The following is an 18,345-nucleotide window of genomic DNA, read 5'->3' as shown; positions in this document are numbered from 1 at the left end:
ATATTGTAGCATTAATAACAATAATCATTATCATCATGTTGACAACGATGATGATGATGACGATGATGCTGTACAGATTACTGTATGCATACTTGTACAGGTATTATGGCACTGAAGCACAAAAGTATAAAATCAGCAAAACAGATGACACTGATGTCACTGATTAGTGAGTGGGGTACCTTTCAGTGTCGCTGGACTGGAATGGTTGCGAGCATTGGAGACAGTGACCTCAGCACCTTGAGCCGTGTAGGAGATCTTGCGAACGGCTGTATTCAAGCGGATATCCAGACCCTCACTCAATCCCACAGGGACACATGAGTACCCATTTCGCACTGAAGGTGAAAAAAAAAGATAGAATGCAGATACAGTAGCTAGTAGCTACATCCTCATTATGACTTGTATTTGTTTAACTGCAGGATATCAACATACTGGTCATTTCTTTAATATATCTAAACTGTTCTTCTTGCACACTCTTACATACTACAAAAACTCCTTATTATCTAATCTAAAAATTACGCCACGTTTCCTCTTGAGGAATCCCCGTACTGAGGATGGCCATGTTACGGATGATGTTTGCTAAGGACTGGAAGTTAAACCAAGTGCCGAAACCAGCTAATTATATTCCAACTGTTACTGACAGCTCTTGGGGGGGGGGGGGGGAAAGAGATGTGTAAGTGAACGACTCAACTTGGTAGCTTTGACTCTATGTACAGTCACTCAGAAAAGGGATCAAGTGACTGTGCTTGTAGCTGAATCATTCCTGCTGTTGAGTGATGACTACCAAGTTTGCATCAACATTTCACTCCCATCACATGGTTGATGGTTGCCATTTATCTATTATGTGCTAATTTCTTGTTATAACTAGCCTTTAATATAATTTGCTGTTGCTATCAACCCTCTCAAACTCTTTCAACAAAACCTGAGTCCAACCGTTTCAAAGCACTGCATGACCCCCACGGGCTGGTCCAGACCTTACACACCACACACCCCTCACTAAGCGATGTGTGTGACATCGGAAAATGTTTCCATTCAACTTTCTCCCTTGTTGTTATTTATAACTGTATTATGAAACTGCTACATGTTAGCTGATTTCTCACAGATATATATATTTCACCAATGTTTTTTGAAAGAAAGTTCTAGAGCATTCATCTGCGATGATTTTCATTAAAAAATGACACTTCTAGCTTTATTAGAAAGATTTTCATGGCGTACGGAACAGAAATATCTTACGGTCTTTGACCACACCTGGGCGCTTCAGTAGTGGCTGGCTCGACATCGTAAAAAGTTTCCAATCATTTTATTCCCCTGCCCTTATTTGTTATGAAATTACTACATAATGTAAGTGAATAAATGATCTTCCTAATGAAAGAAGAAAAAAGAAAAGAAACTTACAGTACCATGTTTTTTTCTTCATACATTTATTCAACACTGATTTTTTAGAGATATAAACATTCTGTCAATGCTTCTTGAATGCTCTACAACTTTCTCTCAAAAAGCACTGATGAAATGTTTATATATCTGTGAAAAATCAGCGTTGAATAAATAAGTGAATGATGATATATGGTAATTTATTTTCTCTTTTTTTTCTTACTTTTTTTTTTTTGTTCATTATGAAGACTGTTTATTCATTTATAACAAGTAGCAATTTCATATCAATACAGTTATAAATAAGGGCAAGGGAGAAAGCTGAATGACGCAACAGAAAATCGTGGTGAAAAAATACTGCAACCTACATGGTTGGACACAACCTGAGTCAAAAAAGTGCGAGTGGTTGGATTTCACTTGGACGCAACCTGCATTGAAAACATGTGAGCAGTTGGATTTTTTACTGAGCCCTCGTGTATGAGAAGATTAAGTCTAAAACAATTACTGTACAGGGAAAAGTATAATCTTTTCCACTGCCTGCATATGAAGTTGTTTTCTAGACTGTACAGTTTATGCTACTACTGTATGTGAAATTGTATGGGAAAAGGATTGATATTTTGGAATGCAAACTTGGCTAACTCCTACAATCCAATGACTATTTTGTTATTTTATTCTTGGAACTTTCTGACACTTTTATTCAACTAAGAAAAATCCTCTCACATTTAATGGGTTAATGAAAGCTACTTCTCAAAGCCTCCAATTTGAAAAGTCTCTCCTAAGTTTTCTAAAATTGTCTGGAGGTAGTAGAAAATCACAGGAGTGAAGGGGTTAAACAGACTGGTTACTACAGTTTGCAGTACCTGTGAGATGACTGCCAGAAAACTCAAAGTCATCATCCTGGTCCCAGTGCTTGAGTGAGAGGTTGGTTAGCGGGGTGGCATTTGCAAATTCCAAGTTCGCAAAATGCCAGTCGAGGATCTGGCGGTCACGGGAGGACAGGTACACATCGCTGGGACTAGCTGCCTCGAGTTCTTGTAGCTTTTCCTCAATCTCACGCTGTTGCTCCACCAACAAATCCCACTCCTGAGTTGTTGGGAATGGTAGCCCAACATTAACACAGTATAGCATGTCCTCATTATGTATACAGCATTACCTTTTATTTGATGCTCATTTTTGCAGTCAGTTCCTCAGTAACTTACACATATACTGTCAATTAGTTTTTTTAGTACCTATAAAGATGATCAGCCACTTCCCCAATTTATAGAACTAAATGTAGCAGGTATCTAAAACGCTGTGATATACCATTACCGGACCATATCCTTGACATTGCCACCACCCACATTTAGGAAAACATCAACTTGAGTGCCAGGCAATCATCTACTTCATGAAAGGCATTCCTCTATTTCTTGAAACATCTTTAGAGATACACAGGAATACATGAGAGTAGGAGTGTTTTTTAAAATCCTATCAACACCCAACAGTTACCATCCATCCAATCCTCTATTACCAATCAGAAGCAGGGGGGTTCAGGGCTTGGTTATAAAGTATAATGTGATGTTCAATGACTGACATTTGTCACTGAGTGGCAATATGTGAGCAATAAACCCCAACCATCCCCTTATGAGTTACATCTAGTTACAGTACCAACAAAGGCATAGTGGCTTTAATATTGTCCATTATGCTTACTGTATACCCTGGAAGGACGTTCACAGGATGGAACAGTGTTGTGAATGACAATAATTAACAGCCTCGCTATACATTAATATCTAGTTTCCAAACACCTGACTTCGCAAGCAACGTTAACTCCCTTAGCCTGACCCAGCTGACAAACTCATTTGTATTGCTGCAAGGATCATAAGAATTACACTGAGAATGATGATATACAGTATATGGGATACCCTGCTATCCGATACCCCGGATTAGCGATGGGGGTTGAAATACCACCCTACCTCGTCTATCGCAGGCCTACCCCCGGTTTTGCAATAGGTCCTGTGAGGTATCGTCTGGGCGTGATAGGCTAAAAGTTTGACTTACACGCGCTCTGCGAAGCTGTGCCCGTCTACCAGCGAGAATGCACAAAAATGCTAATGCAGCAACCACACCCATCGCTCACCCCGCACGCACCCAATTGTTGCTCTCCCACTGCCCGTTACTGAGTGAGGATCTCTCATATGCTCACCTATCCCACATCATGTTACATCACCAATATTACCCAAGCCGATATTGTAGTGCACCATAACTGTGTCCCAGCAGTGCCAGTGAGTAAGGAAGCAATACGAACCGAGTGTTGTGTGTGATTCTGTGTCATTTTTGTACTAAATAAGCGTGATAATGTCTGGTCAGGGCACTGATCATGGTGGGGCTAGTAGTGCTAGTGGTGACCCTAGTTAGGGTAAGCTGCCTGTTAGTGCTGGTGCAGGTGATGTTCCCATGCAGCACCAGCATAAGAGCGTTTCAACAGAAGTGAAGTTAGATATTCTGAAGCAGCATGACAAAGGCGAAGGCGCGTGTGACTTGCCTCGGCTCTCCACCTCCACAGTCGACTGCCTCAACCATTATAAAGAAAGCTGCTGCCATCACGACTGCCACTGGGGAGATTGCAATCCTCAGCACCTCTCGTATCACCTGCCACAGGGAGCCAGTGATGGAGGAGATGGAGAGGATGCTTTGCACGTGGGTGGAAGACCAGAACAGGAAGAAGGTGACCATAAGTCAGGCACTCATCTTTTCCAAAGCAATCTCCCTTTGGGACGATTTAAAGGCGATAAGAAATTTGGATGCAAGTGAAACCTTTACAGGCAGCCTTGGCTGGTCTGACAGCTTCAAGAATCGGGCAAGCCTGCACCACGTGAGTATGTCTGGCGAGGCAGCAAGTGCGGATGCGGTGGTGGCGGCAGTGTTCCCTGACAAGCTGAAATGAACCATTGCGGAAGGTGGCTAAAGTGCAAAGCAAGTCTTGACTTTCAATGAGACAGGACTTTTTTGGAAAAGAATGTCCTCCAAAACATATCTTGCAATAGAGGAAAAGTCCACATCAGGGTCCAAGGCTTTAAAGGAATGGCTTACACTTCTGCTGGGGGGCAACACCAAGGGTGACCTTAAGTTAAAGCCACCTCTTGTCTACCACTCAGAGAATCCATGGGCTCTGACTGGCTTCGTCAAGGAGAGCTTGGTGGTAATCTGGAAGGCTAACAAGAAGGCCTGGCTGACGTCTGACATCTGCTCTTCTTACTTCCATTCATACCTCTCTTGTGTCCTGAAGAAGTATGTCTCCCAAAGAAAACCTAGCCAACTGATTCCTCCTGGTGGATGACAAGCCTAGCCACCCTCCTGTGATAAAAGATTGGGCCAGCAACACTGAAAGTGATGTTTCTGCCCCCCAACACCACATCACTGTTGCAACCTAAGGACCAGGGAGTGATCGCCATCTTCAAGGCCTATGGTGCTACCTCCGGCGAAATATACAGCAGCTCGTGAGGGAATGTGACAGTGACGACCAGACAACAGTGCAGTCATTTTGGCAAGAGTACAATACCAAGCACGCCATCAAGAACATCACGGGTGCCTGGAGGGAGGTTAGCCAGGCCACCATGAGCAGAATGTGGCGCAAGCATTACTCATTCACCGGCTTCCCCGAGGGCGTGCGAGCACCGCCAGTGGAACGGGTGCAACAGGACATCATACAGCTGTCACACGAGGCAGGATTCATTGAGGCGGATGAGGAGGACGTGGAGGAGGTCCTGGAGAGCCACAGGGAGGAGCTGAATAACGAAGAGCTCCTCAACATGGAGATCTAACAAGCCCACCAAGAGGCACAGGAGGAGGAAGTCGACCCAGAGGTGCAAGCCATGAACAAAAAAGATTCTAAAGAGATGGTGGCCCACGCTGATGAGGTATGAATGACCCTCTCCCAGGACGAACCAGGGACGCAGCTGATCATCTGGAGGAGGGCATGAAGGTGTACCGAGTGATGCTGGACGAGATGAAGAGAGCAACCGGGCAAACGATAATCATGTCATTCTTAAAGCACGACCCCACCACACATTCGTCCCGCAGCCCTCCACCAGCCGACAATCTCCCCAGTCCTCCACCAGCAGAGAAACTCCCAAAGCCTCCTCCTGCCGAGGAAGTTGTGCTCAGCCCTTGGTGCTGGACCTCCTCACATCCAGCAGATCCCCATCCCCCTCCATGCCACCTGAGTCTCCACCGGTGCACTCCCTCACTCCATCGCTACCTCCCTCACCCCAGCCTCGGTCTTCAACCCCGACACCACTTTGGCCACCACCTCTGTCTTCCTCACCTACACATAAGCCACCGCATCTGTCTCCCTAACAACCACGTGAGCCATCACATTGGTCTCCCACGCCACCTTGTCATACACCCCATCGCCATCTCGTGAGTCATCACATCGGACTCCATCGTCACCTCCTGAGCCATTGCATCGGTCTCCCACTACCAACACCCCACCTCACCATCCTTCCCCCTCCCCTGACCCTCCCCCAGAGATGGGGTTTGAGGGCTTTGAGGAGGATGAATGAGTGCTAGGGAGCACCACATATCCCCTACCCTTGGGGGAGACAGCAAGGATGACGACCAGGACCCGATGTGGACTTAAATGAAGTAAGTGATGAGAGCTGTCTGATATTCTCTGACCTATTTTTTTAATAATTTTCAGATTTTATTTGTCAGTTTTTGTGAGTTATTAACAAGTTTCAGGCTTAGGTTAACTTTATTTAAAGCTGTTAGGCCATTTAGATGGGCTATAAAGTTGCTTTTGGACTCAACTGGGTGGGTTTAGGACTTGGTTGGAGGGGAATCCCAAAGCTCAAAAACATATCCCTATACAGTACTTTACATGTTAAATCTAGACCGCTATACGATACCCTGCCTAGTGATGATTTTTTTTCTTAATGCATCCCATCGTAAAACCAGGGTGGCTCTGTATACGCAGTACATACGGTATACGTACAGTAATACCTCGATATACGATACCCCTAGATGCGATACTCCGACTTAACGATGGGGGTAGAAATACCACCATACCCCGCCTAACAATGGCCAAACCCCAGTTTAACCCTTTAACCGCGGGTATTGTTTTAGTCTGACTGTCCTCTCCCGCGGGGGTTTCAGCCAAATGTAAACAAACCTTTAAACCTTAATAATTCTGCACAGAATAAAGCTAGAGAAAAAAATAAGGTACCATTAGAAAGTACTAACCTTCAGCTTTCCATTGATGTAGGTTTCATGACTTTGTTGACTTTCACAGGACGGGCAGTGCCGTTAGAAGTGAGGGGTGTAAAATCACTATTTTTCGCTCACACATCATTACCTTCGCTCATACACCATTACCAAATGCCAACCTCATTCTGATAATAATACTATAAACATATATGAACACTGCACATACGATAAACACCCACTCTGTGTTCACTGAGGCAGGTAAAAGGCACTGTAATTACCTGCACTTCACTGCCACATCAGCGGTGTTGTAATCACTATTTTTCGCTCACACACCATTACCAAATGCCAACCTCATTCTGATAATAATAATATAAACATATATGAACACTGCACATACGATAAACACCCACTCTGTGTTCACTGAGGCAGGTAAAAGGCACTGTAATTGCCTGCACTTCACTGCCACATCAGCAGTGTTGTAATCACTATTTTTCGCTCACACACCATTACCAATTGCCAATCACATTCTGATAATAATACTATAAACATATATGAACACTGCACATACGATAAACACCCACTCTGTGTTCACTGAGACAGGTAAAAGGCACTGTAATTGCCTGCACTTCACTGCCACATCAACATGTGTTGTCACTCACACAGCTGGACAGATACTGATGCGCGCTTGGTCAGGGGTGGGGTGGGGGGCCCAGGGGATGGGAGGTGGGGCCCCAGGGGGGGGAAGAGGGAGGGGGGGGTCGGCTGGAGTGAAAGAACTTAATAGCTACTCTCCCTTGAAACAATTGGTGCACGGAAAAAACGCGGGGTATTCAAAATATTCACAAACATTCAAGAATGACACCCGCGATTTGGTCCAGTTTTTGCAACGTCATTCTGGAATGACACCCGCGGTTAAAGGGTTAACGATGGGTTTTGATTTTTTTTTTTTTACCCATATTAATGATAGACTAAAATTGTGTGTTCAGGTTGAGCTATAAACTGTTTTTAGACTTAGATCAATGTGTTTTAGCCATTGGTGGGATAAACATTGGTACCGTATTTTGGGGTACAGTTTACTGAGCTTGATTTTTTCCAGACTTATATTTGATGATTTTCATATTTTATTTGTTGGTTTTAGTGAGTTATTTACAGGTGTTAGGTTTAGGTTAGCTTTCTTGACAGCTGTTAGGCAAATTAGATTGTCTTTAAACTTTTACCAGGGCTCATTTGGATAGGTTTGGGTCTTGGTTTGGGGGGAAACCCAAGGCTGGTAAACGCTTCACATGTTAAACGTATCCCGATATATGATACCCCGCCTAACGATGGGGTTTTGCCTAACCAATTACATCATTAAACCATGGTATGCCTGTATATATATATATAAACTGTACAGTAAAACCTCGATATAACAGACATCAGTATACCGGAATTAGTTTTTATTGGGGTCGAGAAGCCGACCATACTAAATTCTTATACAGTAATCTCTCCACTATCCGATGTAATACAGCCAAAGGCATGTCGGGAAAGTGGGTCCATCCGGATAGTGGACCTCTGCCTCCTGGACTGGTACTTATAGACCCTAACCCAGCCTAACTTTGAAAGCCACCTAAATAACTCCCTACCAGACATGCATAGCACCTATTTAAGGTCCTATTCACACCAATAATGGACATAAAGCATGAAATAAATGAAAAGGAACCAGAGAATGAGGAATTAGAAGTGAGTATGGAAAATATTTAGCAGTGTACAGGGTACTTACAGCACGTCTGTGGCCACCTCCTCTAAGGCTCTGGCAGTGGTGAAAATGCTCTTGAAGCATGTACAGTAATCCAGTGTTGTGCTACACTTAATTCTTTGCACTGTGAGTTACAATTGTTTAACACTGCACATTCTGTTCTTAAGTGTGCCACACCAGTTTCAACCGCCTTGCACTCCACACTTAATCCTTTGCACTCTAAATTCTAATTTCTTAACACTGCACAAAACTGTAAATTCCCATGTGGTCATGGCGAGGAATTGCAGTTTATTCACAAAAACGAGCACGTGCGGCATCCATTGTGATGAACATCTACTCATGACGGTGGTTAGGCAGTAACTGGTGAGAGAGGAGGAAGGAAGGGGTGAGGGGTCATAGTAAACACAGCTGTTCGGCACCACGCGCCAATTTCAAATTATGGGTTGGAAAAAATTTGGATTTTGGGGGGTTTTTTTTTTTTTTTTTTTTTTTTTTTTTTTTTTTTTTTGGGTACTGAAGGTCCAGACCCACAATGTCCGGTAAGTGGAGAGTCCAGATAGTGGGCGTCCAGATAGTATAGGGATTACTGTATATCGGAAAAAGTCTGAAGGTAACTAGTAATAAGTGAAATATACAGACAAAGTGAACATCTTTAGTGTGTAAGATGGTAAAAAATAAGGTGTATAAAGTGTATAGTACAGTATTTAAAAAGTGTTTAAAATTAAGTTGTGGCGCTCCAGTCTGATAGGCCTGGTGCAGATTTATATCTAAGGGGTGGTTGGGGTTTATTGCTCATGTAATATCACTCAGGGATGAGTGAGGCTGGTCACTCTCATCTTAAATGTCAGGACCAACTTGCCTAGCCCCGGGCTCCTATGCTCCTCATGGGGCAACATAGGACTGGATGATGGATGGATGGATGGATGGAATAATAAAGTACTGCACTGTATATACAGTACATACATATCTAAGTCCGTTCATCTTCATTTGTCAGAGACTTTCATCCTTTGGCAGCTTATTTTATGTACTGGTGAAAGAGAAGTTTGAGATTGTAAACCTCTGCCTAGGCTGATCTTATGGAGATGTTACCTTGAAGTTTCTGTGCAAGCATTGTAGGCATTATTTATCGAGTCAGAAGCAAAATTGTTGAAACTGACACAAGCCCATAATGGTAAGGAACCCTTTACAAAACTCCTGGATCTGGAGGATGCTCCAGTTCACCACCAAAATCTACCAGTAATAAATTCTTCCTTGGGCGATACCCTACCCCTTCAAAAAATTTCAGCAAAATCCATTCATAACTTTTTGAGTAATCCTGCAAGCAGGCAAGCAAACCATCGCCAGCAAAAACATAACCTGCTTGGCGGAGGTAACAATACTACAGCTCTCCAGCCTTTCCACAGCACTTCTGCATGACTAACATCTTATTCTTACTGTGACTAAGCATTCAAGATGGAGATATGGCAATTTTAAGTCAAATAAAAGTGGAATAAGTACTATAAAGTATATAAGAAAAATTTCATACATAAACAACAATTCCTGTAATCAATCTGCTAAGCCTTCACTTGACCAGGACGATGAAACCACTTCTGCTGATACGAAGATATATAAATTAGGAACAATGAAAACCAATATCTATTCTGTACGTGATTATCTAATCCCCTAACAACTCACCTTACAAGCATTCTGCAGCTCCCGTAACTTGACTCGGTACACAAACTCATTTGTGATGTTGCGAGGATTACGTTTTTCTGTCAACTGGCCATGCTCTCGGTGCAGCACACCAATCTTGTCATGTAGTGACAGAAGCTGTGGGAGAAGTTGGTTCAACTGTTTTATTATGAAAGGGTGGTGGAAGGGGTTGGTGACCATCATCCATTTGCTGCCTACTTCTTTCCCCTTTACCATTCTTTTTCTATGTCTGCCCTCCTCTCTTTCCATTTCTTCCATCCTCCATTTTTTATTACAAGTACTCTTCTTTCCACTTAAGGTGACTACATTAATTGGCATGCTTAATAGTCTCCTGTAACTCTGGAAACAATTACAAATGCTGGGTAGTATCCATATAACCAAACAACAAGGTGATGTGGAGCCTACTGTGGTGCCCCTGTTAAATGCGTGGAGATGCAAATATATATACAGCATCCATCTAGGAACCAAATCTCCACACGCTTCCCTGCACCTCGCTGTGGCGAGGCGCTGTCTTCCACAAGGAAACATCAGTTCATTTCATGGGGCAGCCCTGCAGGGGCAGTTGCTTGCCAGTAAATGAAGGGTATGCTCTGCCATACAGAGCAGGGTTTCTCAGCAACAACAACAACAGCAACAACAACTATGAAAGGTCAATCCTTATCTGAGAGAGATCATCTGGAGGAGGGAAGACTATAAAACATGACATTTACTATGTGAGAGTTCATGGGAACTGCCTCTAACCCTTTCATTACACGAGATCTTTCCTAAACTCAGAAAAACCATCTGTGGGTGCCTAGAACAAAATACTGTACTGTTCAGTGACTGTCATCTCAATAAATGTGCCGGTATTACAGAATGTTTCAATCCAATTCACTATGAGCAGTATTTTTAAAGCTCAATAAAATCTTTAGAGGGCGACCAGGAAAAAAAAGTCATTATATTGAAAGGATTAATAAAATTTATAATATGGGATCATTTTCACTGATTCTTTATCGCAAGCTACTTCCTTACTGGAAAGAACATTACCTCTGCCCTTTGACCTATTAATTTCCTGCTCTGAATTTTATTTTGGTTAATATCTATCAATATCATTAGACTCAAGGAAACCCAATACTGTGGTCTGAAAATGTGAAAACTGTGGTCTGAAAATGTGAAAACTGTCATGATTAACATGCTGGTCAAGAATAAAAAACTTTGTAACTTATTCCAGCTTATGATGCATGACTCAATCAGCTCATAAAAATATGCCACAACCAAATCATTAACCTCGCCTGATTCAACTAATGAACCTGTCAGCTACAGAGTATACAACACAGGAAATGAAAAATGCTAAGTCATTAGGAATAATTTACTCCATACAGGGACAAAAGTTTAAACAGCTGTGAAACATTAATAAATGGAGTCTTCATCAGACTAGGTGCTAAATAACTTACAATAGTCTTACCTGTTACTCAGTGATTTCTATGGCACTTTAGTAGCAAAGATAGAGCATATTCCCTTCCCCATACTCTTTCTCTTTCACTAACTTCCTTTCTATCAACATGCACAATGCCATCAAGATAAGGCAGCTACTTCTACATTCCCTGATTCTTGGAAAGAAGCCAATATCCACCCAATTTCGAAGAGAGGAAGTTCCTCTGACCCCCTCACTACAGACCAATAACTATCATGTCTTCTCTTGGTAAAGTATTTGAGACTGTAATTAATATGCACACAGTTGAACATCTTGACTCCAACAACTTAATCAGTGATGGACAGTACTGTTTTTGCCACAAAAGATCCACTACTGATATACAGTACAATACTCAAACTCCTGACTCATACCATCCATCAGTCAACTGACCAACATGGAAAAACTCATACAGTAGCCCCTGATATTTCTAAAACTTTTGACAGAGTGTGGCACTGTTCCCTGCTCTCCAAACTCCCTTGCTATGGCCTAATATCTTCTGATCCTCTGATTTCTTCATATCTCAGCGACAGAAAGATAAAGAGTTAAAGAAGATGATGTACATTCCAATTTCCACTCGATTCATGCCCACGTGTCACAAGGATCAGTTCTGGCTCCAACCCTGTTCCTAATCCATATTAATGATCTATTATCCACCCCTCATAATTCCATCCATTCATATGCAGATGACTCAACACTTCACAGTTCACATTTCAACTACCATTCACAAAGTTCAGTACAGTATCTCTTACTCACAACTCAGTAAAGCAATCTCCATAAATCAAGACTTATCCAAGACCACCGAATGGGAACAAAACAACACTGTGTCATTTAATGCTAGTAAAACCAAACACATACAGATATTGCCTGATTGTTATATTACCTTCAATGCTACTAATATTCCCATCTCTAAATGTACTGAAATTCTCAGTGTCTCACTTAACAATGCCCTGAGCTGGACCTCTCATGTTAGATCACTTGCTAAAGCCGCTTCAAAGAAACTTGGATTATTGTAAAGAGTCTGTTAACTTCTTCACTTACCTATAATTTATGAGTCATGCACGCTCTCAGCTGGAAAACCGCTCACCCTTGAGGAATGGAAGTGGAAAGATTGCACTAAAACTACCAGACAAAATTCAGAACAAAGGTATTAGAATTATTAACACCCCGACTATTATAAATAAACTACCTCTCCTACATGCAAGAAGGAATGTTGCCTCCCTTGCATTATTTTAAAAACTTCTATGGCACATGCTCAGACGAAGTTGCTTCCACTGGCCTCTCCATGCCTTCCCCCGCACTTTACAGGCACCTCGTAGAGCTCATGACTAGACTGCCACACTGCCATATTGCAGAACTTCTGCTTGTCAAAATTCTTTTATTCCCCTAACTGCACCTCTTTGAAACTCATTTCCCTAGAGTGGTTTCCCCCCCAAACTTCAACCTACAGCTGTTCAAGTCCAACTGTTACAGATTTTTTATGAATGGAGGACACCTGTACTCTGGTCTAAGGATTTTTTTTTATTTCATTTGTTTTTCCTTCCTGTTCTGTTATTAAAAGAAAAAAAAAATCTAACACACTGACTTACTTTATTTAGTACAGTCTTCAGTTTCTCCTGCAGTTTAACCACAGTCTTCCAGTGTGTCACCTGTTTCTCCTTCACATGCTTCTCTTGAAGGCTGGAAAGACATGATAAGATTATGACAATACTGTACTGTGTCAAGCATATCAGTACTCTTTAGACACCTTTCACTATAAAAAAATATATATAAATAACAGTATATGGTGGTAATTTATTGACTTTATGTCCCTGTCATCACATACAGTAATAATCCAAGATGATGGTATGACACAGTGAGTTGTATGAGACAATGAGCTTTGTATGTTCAGGAAGCAAAGAACTATCCAAGGACAGTGTGCACACAGATGCACAGAACAATGGTTGCATTTGTTTTTGTTTTGTTTAAACCTGGCACCTATTGGAAGAGCTCATTCTCAGAGGTACTTCTGAAGCAATTTTGTTGTAATAATCATCAGTTTGTGACCTGACTGATGGAGCAGAGAAAATTTTTCAGACCTAAGTGGTAAGTTCATAAATCTGTAACAATTTTACTAGTCACACTGCAGACACATATAAAGAAGTGATGGAATGTTGTGGTGTTCCCATGGATATTCTTTCTTCGAAAGCATTGAGAAAAATACCCTGGGATGGTCTGGCCATGTGGAGAGAGTGCAGAATGAGAGGGTGATTAGGATAGTGTATGTGAGTGAGGTGGAGGGAGAAGGGGAAACTGAGGATGAGATGAAGGGTGAAAGAGGGGGGGAACATAAATGGGTGAGAGGGTGGCCTGATGGCAAAAGGGAGAGTGCATGGAGACAGTTCGTTTGTGACTGCTCCTTCCAGGAGTAAGGCACATGGATATGGGTAGACAGATGGACACTGCAGAGAGCAATTACCTCTAACAGTTTAATTCCTTTTCTAATTGCTAGATTCTCGCTTTCTCATGTGACAGGACTTGAGGGAGGAATGATTACTGACTACCACTGACCACACCCGGTCTTTCACTTGCGTGGGCAATAGAGATGTACTATCACTCATATATGTAGGAAGAACTACTGACAATGAGCCTCAACCTAAACTTACCGGTTGCCCCTTCACTGGCACGTCAAACGTACAGAGCAACTTCTCAAATCCAAATATCCAATTTCCGAAAACCTCTACTTTCCAAAACACAGTATATATTTATGTGATACAGGGGGACTGGTATCACCTGTCTGCACACAGTCAATGCATATTTGAAGAAAAAGTTTTATTTCTGAACATGTATAACAATAGGTAATCAATTACCAATACAAGGCACTGCACTGTATTCACTGATAATGATAGTCAACGTCTCATTACCTATCTTGTGAGTCTAAACTCCAGGATTTTCCATTTTCCATAAAACCCTTTAGACCCAAACATTTTGAATTTCAGTTTTTACTGTACTACCCATCCTTTTTAAGCATCCATGCCACACCTTCATCATCAAATACCACCATGTCTACACTCTCCATTCTTTGGCACCAACCCTCCCTGTATCATTCACATCTATACAGTAATACTATCACCATATTCCCATACACTCTCCATTCCTAGCTTCCAAACCAATCCTATTTGTCCACCACTACCATTATCTCATACCCTCTCTATACAATGCTGCCCTGGAGACTCACTTTATAACCCACTCAAGCCCTTCTCCAAGACTAATAGGCCGGTTGTCAATGTAGTTGAAGTCCAGTTGGTGAGAGAGGAAGCTTGTTGCCTCCAGCAAACGGTTGAACTCACGCTCTACCATCTCATCCTTGTCCTTCAGTACCTGTACACAATGATCGGGTACAAAAGTGTTAGATACAAACTATCAAAGCCCTATTAGGGCATTGCTTAAAAGTCTACAACAGTCAAGCAAATCACATCTGAAAAACACCAGTGAGAGGCAGAGATAGGGCCACTCCTACATGTGCTTCCACATTTAAAAATAAAGGAATATATACTGGAAAAGCAATGAAAGGTAAAAAATAATGGATCAAAGACAATGAAAAATGAGAGAACAATGGACAAATGATAATGAAAAATATGAAAATAATGGAAAAAAGATACCAATTAAAAATACTGTAAGACAATATTTGACTAAAACCAATGAAAAATAAGACTGCTGCATCCAATCTACTATAGCACTATCATACACATTATATATGTATATATATATATATATATATATATATATATATTGTTACGGAACAGAGAAAGATAACGTACACTTTCAGTGAGAATGCTAAAAATCACTACTGTCCCGTAAAGTTCCAGGTTCAAAACAAAAGAGTTAGGTAAAATTACAAGTTAAAGTTTAATGCTTAAATTAACAACAAAACATTCAGGACTCATAAGGATAATGTAATGGCAAAAACAGGTTAAATATATGGTTAACTGCAATAGCCTCTATTAACACGAAATTAGCAAGAGTAAATTTATCTAAGTCAGCCCTGATAAAATGAGATACCAGATAATACTCAGTGAATGCCAGATAAATAATTACAGATACAAACTATTATAAAAAATAACTGACATAAAGAACCCCACACGAATTACAAAAACTTCACTAGGCCTACAAATTAAACTTATGCTATACAGTACAAGAAAAAATGCAACAACAGTTATACTCAAATTACACACAGCTGCTAGATGGTTGGAGATTTCTTGAGCACTCACAATAATAATATCTGTACAGGGGAGGACAGAGATGTGAACAAAATGAGGAGCAGATCTAAGTGGCCATGATGCAGAGACTGAGCTCATTATATAGGAGCCAGGAGAGCTTGATACAACTTGTAATAAGGACGCGCAAATGAAGCCATGGGGACATAGAGTTGACAATCCCGCTCTGGACAACAGAGAGAACGACTTACTCTACTATAACGGTAGAAGGGGGGACTGAGGCAGAACACGCTCGTGATCAAACATGCAGCATACTGTGCGTTAAAATTACACAAAGGATGATGAAATCATAGGCTATGTAACACCTCCCCACAAAGAAAAAGAAATTTACAAAGGAAATTTCTTATTACTCTAAAAACAATCTGTCTAAAGTCTAGATAAGCAATCTGCAATAACATTTTCTTTCCCCTTGACATGTTGTATGTCTAATGAATACTCCTGAAGAAGTAGACTCCATCTTGTCAATCTCTGATTTTTATCTTTAAACTTACTAAGGAATTTCAGTGGGTTATGATCGGTATAAATGACTATGGGGTCAAAACCAGAACACAAATAAAATGAAAAATGCTGTAAACCCAAAATCAAGGCCAAAAGCTCTTTCTCAATAGTTGAGTAGTTCTTTTGAGGTGGAGTGAACTTCTTACTGTAATAAGATACAGGATGTTCAATACCCTGATCATCCTCTTGCAGCAAAACAGCCCCAGCTCCTGTATCACTTGCATCAACAGCCATCTTAAAAGGCTTAGCAAAATTTGGAGTAGCGAGCACTGGCTGACTTAATAGAATAGCTTTAAGTTTGTTGAAAGAGGATTCACAGTTATCGGTCCAGACAAATTCAACTCCCTTTTTCAGTAGGTCTGTAAGTGGTGATACAAGAATAGAAAAGTTAAGAACAAATCTCCTGTAATAACCTACCATTCCCAAAAATCTTTGTAGCTCTTTCCTACTTTTAGGTCTGGGAAGATCACTTATAACCTGAACCTTAGCTCCTGGTGGTGCAACATGTCCATCACCAATTACATACCCAAGGTACTGAACTTTAGCTTGACCAAACTCACACTTTGATAAATTAGCTACAAGATTAGCATGAACTAAACGGTCAAGAAATTTACTGACATGGCATAGGTGATCTTTCCAGTTGTCACTGAAGATTAATACATCATCAATATAAACAACACACCCTGCCAAACCCTCTGTTACAACATTCATGAGCTTCTGAAATGTGGCTGGTGCATTCTTCATACCATACGGCATTACAGAACATGCAAAAGCCTTTCCTAGTGTTACAAAACATGAGATCTCCCTAGCACGTTCAGTCATAGGTACTTGCCAGTATCCCTTTAACAAATCAAACTTACTTATGTACCTAGCCTTTCCGATCTTGTCTATGCAATCTTCCACACGAGGGAGAGGGTAAGTGTCTGTTTTGGTTATCTGATTAACACGTCTGTAGTCGATGCAAAGCCTCTGTGACCCACCTGGCTTAGGGACTAGAGTGACAGGAGAACTCCACTCGCTCTGACAGGGCTCAATCATCTTGTGGTCCAACAGGTAGCCAAGCTCCTTCTGGATGAGAGGAACTTTCACTGGGTTCACACGGTAAGGAGGCAATTTAATTGGCTTTGCGTCTCCAACATCGACATCATGCATCAACACAGTGGTTCTTCCTGGAGTGGCACGGAACACTTGCGGGTACTCCTGCAGTAATGCCGAAAACTCCTGCCTTTCCTTGGGTGGTAGATGAGAAAGCTTAGTCTGGAGATCATTCATGATATCAGGATTCTTCCCCAAACTATCACTCAGGCTCATACTGCATGGGAGAGCTTCATTTGCAGACTCGGGTGGAACAGCTACAGTGCAGACTGGATTATTTTCGTCCCGCCTGTGATATAACTTTAGCATGTTGATGTGACATAGTTGCTTGCTCTTTCTACGATCTGGTGTGGCAATGACATAGCTGACATCACTGAGTTTCTTCTCCACGAAATAAGGGCCACTAAACTTGGCTTGAAGAGGTTGCCCATGAACTGGTAGCAGAATCAAAACCTGATCTCCTGGCTGAAAGTGGCGTAACCTGGACTTCTTATCATACCAAGTCTTCATCTTCTCCTGAGCAGCTCCTAAATTCTCTCTCGCCAGCTGTAAAGCAGTGGACAGCCGTTCTTTGAAATTCATCACATACTCCAGCAGGTTGACGTCATCTTCCTCCGACAGCCAGCATTCCTTGAGTAGCTTAAGGGGTCCTCTTACTTCATGGCCAAACAGTAGTTCAAAAGGTGAGAAGCCCAGTGATTCATTTGGAGATTCTCTTGCAGCAAACACAACGAATGGAAGACCTTTATCCCAGTTTTTCTGATGTTCCAAACAGTATTTCTTAAGCATCGATTTGAGTGTTTGATGATATCTCTCCAACGCTCCTTGGGTCTGGGGATGGCAAGCTGAAGAAGCGATCTGGGTGATGCCCAACTCTTTCAGAGACTGTTTGAAAACGTTTGACATGAAATTACTTCCTCGGTCTGAATGTACCTCCTTAGGCAGACCAAACTTTGTGAAGAACCCTAGCATTTCCTTAACCACGTTCTTGCTGAGATATTTCTAAGTGGAATGGCTTCAGGATAACGAGTAGCCATATCAATCATGGTCAACACATAAGAAAATCCTGAAGA

General features: G+C 41.7%; 1 protein-coding gene across 1 annotated transcript in view; it reads right to left on the bottom strand.

The window, feature by feature from the left end:
• The window catches only part of Su(var)3-3 (lysine-specific histone demethylase Su(var)3-3), a 46,880-nt gene that overhangs the window by 12,700 nt on the left and 15,835 nt on the right, over positions 1–18,345 (bottom strand). The window contains exons 7-11 of the mRNA XM_080274882.1: positions 14,641–14,783; positions 13,013–13,103; positions 9,956–10,090; positions 2,226–2,448; positions 180–332 (exon numbers count right to left, since the gene is read on the bottom strand). Of these exons, the coding sequence (XP_080131008.1) occupies positions 180–332; positions 2,226–2,448; positions 9,956–10,090; positions 13,013–13,103; positions 14,641–14,783 (745 nt within the window). The remainder of the gene's footprint in view (positions 1–179; positions 333–2,225; positions 2,449–9,955; positions 10,091–13,012; positions 13,104–14,640; positions 14,784–18,345) is intronic.

Source organism: Coenobita brevimanus, chromosome 60 (genome assembly GCF_032717465.1).
Source record: "Coenobita brevimanus isolate Jiangsu-jjx chromosome 60, ASM3271746v2, whole genome shotgun sequence".
Lineage (NCBI taxonomy): Eukaryota > Metazoa > Arthropoda > Malacostraca > Decapoda > Coenobitidae > Coenobita > Coenobita brevimanus.
Note: the sequence above shows the minus strand (reverse complement) of the source record. Positions and strands in the feature narration are given on the sequence as shown.